The sequence below is a fragment of the Pundamilia nyererei genome, unplaced genomic scaffold, assembly GCF_000239375.1.
Source record: "Pundamilia nyererei isolate P.nyererei 1_Seehausen unplaced genomic scaffold, PunNye1.0 scaffold00208, whole genome shotgun sequence".
Taxonomy (NCBI): domain Eukaryota; kingdom Metazoa; phylum Chordata; class Actinopteri; order Cichliformes; family Cichlidae; genus Pundamilia; species Pundamilia nyererei.
The window spans coordinates 527,640-532,724 of record NW_005187609.1 but is presented as its reverse complement, the minus strand read 5'-3'; the positions used below and the strand labels follow the sequence as shown (position 1 = coordinate 532,724).

General features: G+C 40.5%; 1 protein-coding gene across 1 annotated transcript; it reads right to left on the bottom strand.

Moving 5' to 3' along the window:
- Positions 1-2,181: 2,181 nt before the first annotated feature.
- cox8b (cytochrome c oxidase subunit 8B) lies at positions 2,182-4,131 on the bottom strand. The gene is made up of 2 exons (XM_005747905.1): positions 3,904-4,131; positions 2,182-2,464 (listed from the first exon to the last, which is right to left on the bottom strand). The coding sequence occupies exons 1-2, from the start codon at positions 4,009-4,011 to the stop codon at positions 2,369-2,371; spliced, it is 204 nt and encodes a 67-aa protein (XP_005747962.1). The 5' UTR covers positions 4,012-4,131; the 3' UTR covers positions 2,182-2,368.
- Positions 4,132-5,085: the final 954 nt, after the last annotated feature.

The window sequence follows — 5,085 nt, the reverse complement described above, 5'->3', positions numbered from 1 at the left end:
ATAAGCGAAGATACATGAATGCTTTCTGGATGCACTCTATGTTTAAGATTTACCCTCCCCACGCTCCATAGCAGGGCACTGGACCTCTCCCAGTTCAAAAACGATTAAAACTGCATGAACATGACAAAGATCCATAGCCATTAACCCAGTATCCAAAAGACCCAGATTGCAGTTTGATCAAGTACCCACTGGGTTGGTGGAGGCATAGTTGATTTACAAAAGCTACTCAAAGCTGACTTTGAACCTAACAGACGGAGTCAATGATGTGTTGAACAGAGAGAATTTATAACTGAAAGGTATATTTTTTTTTACAAAGAGTTAAATTGCCTTAAGATAATTTTAATATGTAGTAATAAGTTCATAAAGTAGCTGTAATATTGTCTAAATATTGAACATTGTTTTGTAAAATGACTTCTACCTTTTACTTCAGTAAAGAGATGTTATATTACTTTCGCCACTTTGTAATACAGTTATTCAGCTCAGGACACTATTAACAGCACACTGTTAATGTCATTTAACAATAACACAGTTTTACTGCTGTAGACAGATGGGGTATTCAAACATACACTAAGTGCGCCTCCTTCTGGTCACACTGAAGTACTGCTGGTGTTTGGAGAACAGCCGAAAGAGCAGTGTCCACTCCACCTACACGTTGGGAAAGCTGATGTTTTTTAAACACATTTTATTTATGCTTTGATGGTATTGTGCATGTAAAAAACAAAATCGGCATAAAAAAGAGAAAAAATGTACACCCAGTCTCCTCTACACTGCAGAATGACGACTGATGGTGAAGCCTATACAAGCTTGTCGTAGGTCGCTAACCTTGCTGAACCTTGTGTGGTTTCTCATTTAATAATAAAAACGTGTTCGCTTTGAGTTTGACTACACAGTTGCGCAGGATTTATATCATGAAGTAAGTAAAACCTGCATCCTATAATTCATACAACTGGAACATTTTGGTGGCTTTCATTGAAATATACAAACTTAATAAAAAGGGTAAAAAGTGCTTAATTAGTATCCTGGGACGCACATAATGACAAATGTAACAGTGAATATAATTGTTTGCATTGGAAATGTCACTGTTTTTTTTGTTTTTGTTTTAAGATTTGTTCCACAAGTGCTGCATCTGCAATGCCATTATGTGGATCTAAAACCAAATGAAAACAGACTGGATCTATGTGACTGTTTTATTTTAACAATTGCTCTGAATTTCTTCAATCCCTCCTCAGACAAAAGAGAATAAAAGTGAAACTAATAAAAACTTCAAACATTTCAAACAAGTAACTAAACAAAATTTAGAAAAAGGCACTCTGAAAACTAAACTGGGACTAAAGTCAAATTTAAATCTAAATGCAGAAATAAAAACTGATGAACACCACATTATAACACCTGTGTTCCTCTGGACCCACCTTCCATCAGTGATATGTGGGAGAAATGGAAATCCAGTGTCTCCAAAATACCAGCAAATTTTAAGCATGTTTTTTATTTGCACGAGTTCAAATCCCCCCAAAATGAGCCATTAAACTTAGACTATAACAGAAGTTTCACCATTCTCAGTTTCATGTCATTCGTGTGAACAGAATATGGTTATCTGTCAGAGAAATCAACAAATCAGGACATGCAACCTTGACTTGGAGTATTTTCTGACATTCTGCAAGAAAAGGAGGCTGAGGTCTTTCAACATCTGCAGGAAGCTCCTGAGGATGTTTTACCAGTCAGTGGTCACAGGAGTACTTTTCTATGGCGTGGTGTGCTGGGGGGGCAGCACAGCAAAGAAGGACTCATCCAGGCTGGAGAAACTAATCAGGAAGGCTGGCTCTGTGGTCGGCATGAAGCTGGACACTCTGGTGACAGTGGCAGAGAAGAGGACCTTTTTTTCCTTATATTTGACTGTGCAATAATCACTGTGCAATATACTCACTCAAATGAGCAATCCTATTTATCCATATTATATATTCTGTATCTATATATGTGTATATATGGTGTATTTATGCTTATATCCTTACTCTCATTCCCCTTAATGTATCTGTAACATGCAACTTCTTTCGGTGCTTTGCTACTGGAAACTGAATTTCCTGGAGGAACCCACCTGAGGGATTAATAAAGTTTCATCTAAATGGTTATTCTGATTAAAACGTGTGGCTTATGTCGTTTCTGTCACTAGAAAAACACATTCACCCATTTTCTGTGGACTGAACATGCATTTATTGATAATGTTTGTATGCGGACATGTGAACATATTATCGCAAGTCAGTGCAAAAACCATTTGGAAAGAGAAGATCAACATGTCATCTCAACAGCTGGTGAAGAACAGGGAAGAGAGTGCTGACTGGTCTTCATGTGAGCGTTTGGTCTTCCACCTCTTCTTCTATTCCTTCTTCTTGTAGTCCTCCAGGTGAGCCAGTACCCAGCCAGAGGGACCCAAGATGGCCACAAAAAGGACCGTCATAGCGATTACCTGCTCCTGAGGGGTACACAAAACCACACCGACAGTTATTACAGCTTTGCTTTTTTAGGTTTTGAATGTTTGTTCACACCTCCGTTTTACTTCATTGATTAAAAAAGAAGAGGAAAAAGGAAGTGTTAAAAAAGAATTGCAGACTTAGTTTAAGTAGTTACTTAGATTTAATAAAATAGAAACACTTGACTCAAAATCACACAGAAATCCCAGTCATTAATTATATTTACCAGTGCCTCCTTGTGCTGGTTATGTTAAAAAAATGTGACCAATTTGACAAAAACTAAAGACATAAATTGTAAGAGTCTTTTTGGAAAGTCTATTTGTTATTTCTATTTCAGGTATTTATTGTTTCACACTTAGCTTTAGCCTTTTGCCCAGGCTCAAATCATATCACTCGGCAGCATAAACACGATCACTGTCTAATCCCCCTAAAAATGAATTGTAATGTGGTATTAAGAGGAAATATATTTGCTGTAGAAAAGTATCAGTTCCATCCGTCCACAAGAGCTAAAACACATCTAATATATCTAAATATGTGAAAACGTTGTTGTTCTACATGTTGTGAGGTATCAACATAGTTGTCCCTCGCGTGGCCTTATCCACGGGCAGTGTGTAACTATGCAACCATTGCCCCAGTTAATGATTAAGCCCTTCCTGGAGACGAAATGAAACCAAACCTTTCATTGTCAATAACTTCATGCTTATTGTGTCGCTGCGACATTAAAAGCGTCACAGTGAGCTGAAATACGCTGTTCTTCCCTAAATGCAGTTATTTCTTTATGTATTGTGTGCTTTTCTGAAAAGCATGCTTCTCTGTGTCTGACCTTTCCTGCATCAAGGTTAGTCACCCGTTCAGCGCGGCTGCGAGTGTTTCTGCCGCTACTGCTGTTAGACTACTTTATCAAACTTATGTCTAAATGTGGAAAAATACCAAAACGCTTGTTCGGCTTCACTTTCATTTATTAAACGACCGTGCGCGGTCTTCAAATGTAGTGCGCTGCGCACTAGGCCCACATATTCGCAGCTGTCACAGGTCTACGTGTTGGAATTAGGCGGAATAATGGCGAGATAGTGGCGCACTTATCAAAGTCTTAAAAATAAACTGGACTTGCAAGTCACCGTGAAACAATGGCGCGAGGAAACGAAAGATATCCTACATTTGCTATTTTTAATTATTCGATATTTTATATACAATATTCAGTAAATAAGCAAAAGAAATTTCTTATTTGTAAGAGAGAGTTGGTCAAGCAGGCAGGTTGCCCATCATATCATGCTAATATGTGTGTATGTGATGCAGAAGAACTGCTATTAAGGTTTAATAAAGCGAAGGAGCGGGCGATGAAGTTGAGCCTGTTGCTATTAATTAAGAACCTCTGCAACTTCAGCCGGGACAAGACCCCTGCTTCAGGCATGTAAAGCTCACAGAACGAATATGAACTCACCCCTGCAGTTACGGTGTGTTTAGCAGGTTTGGTCGTCACATTAGCCACAGAGACCAGCTGAGTCCTCAGCGCGCTCCTGAACAGTCGGGAGACGGTGGGCAGAGGCATAGCGTTGCTTCACTGCTGCCAGAAAGCCTGGAAGAGAGCCTGTACTCTGTAACTGACACTCAGCCTGGTGCAGCTTATCTGAGAGGTATGCGCAGTAGCCGTATGACAGGGAGAGAGCGTGTGCGCGCACGCGAGCCCCCAAGCAGCGTCGAAATTTAATTGGCCGTCTCGCCTCCGGGTTTGAACCGTGACCGATGAGCGCGGTCGTGTCCTCGCGTCACCACGCGCAGTGTCGAGGCTGTTTGTGTAGCCGTCCAGGAGACATTACAGTGAAGCACAGTTCACAGATTTAAAAAGTTTAGCCTCGTCAACAACGAAATTCACGCTTCAGGTGAAGTCAGAGGTGTGTGTTTGTAGAGGGAGGGAATGTGCAGGAGGAAAGGCACAAGTGCTTTGCTCTCTCTGTAAAGGAGAGCGGGCAAAACGAATAAAACGACAACATCCGGTTTTGATTTCTCTGTTACCCCGTGATAAAAAAAGAAAAAAGATCACCTTTCTCTATCGTATCTTTGCATTTGTGATACTACATGACACATTCGTGAACTTGAGAGGAAGAAAACCCGGGTTAGGCTCAGAGCGCAGAGCTGAGAGCACAACGGGCCAGGCAGCAGTGCCTGTATAAGGACGTTTGTGTCAAGCATGGAGCGCACACACCGGCTCCATGCTGCTTTTATTTGGAGAAAATGGTCCCCAAAAAGATTTTGAGAAGAAAAAAAATATGATCTGTACATGATCCACATGTGAACAACATCGAGTGTGATTGATTTGAGTACTTACAACTCCGCAGTCCAGTCAACACACATTCATCAAACCATCCTACAAATGTGTATATAAAAACCCAAATAAGTAATAAAGAATGATTATTCACACATATTTACTTCACAAATCTGACCGTTTTCACTTTCAGAGAGCTGCCCGTGACTCTGCAAAGTGTTGGTCACATTCTTTTTTCTCACTTACAAATCGTTCACGAATCGCTCGTACACAGCATGAAGAGACACAGAGATAACGGCACGTGAGCACTTCGGGTTTTGAGACCCTTCACGCGGACAGCAACTTTATTGTCATTGCACA

Excerpts from the sequence above, each read along its gene's own strand:
- cox8b (XM_005747905.1), bottom strand. The coding sequence starts at position 4,011 with ATGCCTCTGCCCACCGTCTCCCGACTGTTCAGGAGCGCGCTGAGGACT. Across the intron at positions 2,465-3,903 it reads AACACACCGTAACTGCAGGG|GAGCAGGTAATCGCTATGAC; the intron begins GTGAGTTCATAT and ends TGTACCCCTCAG.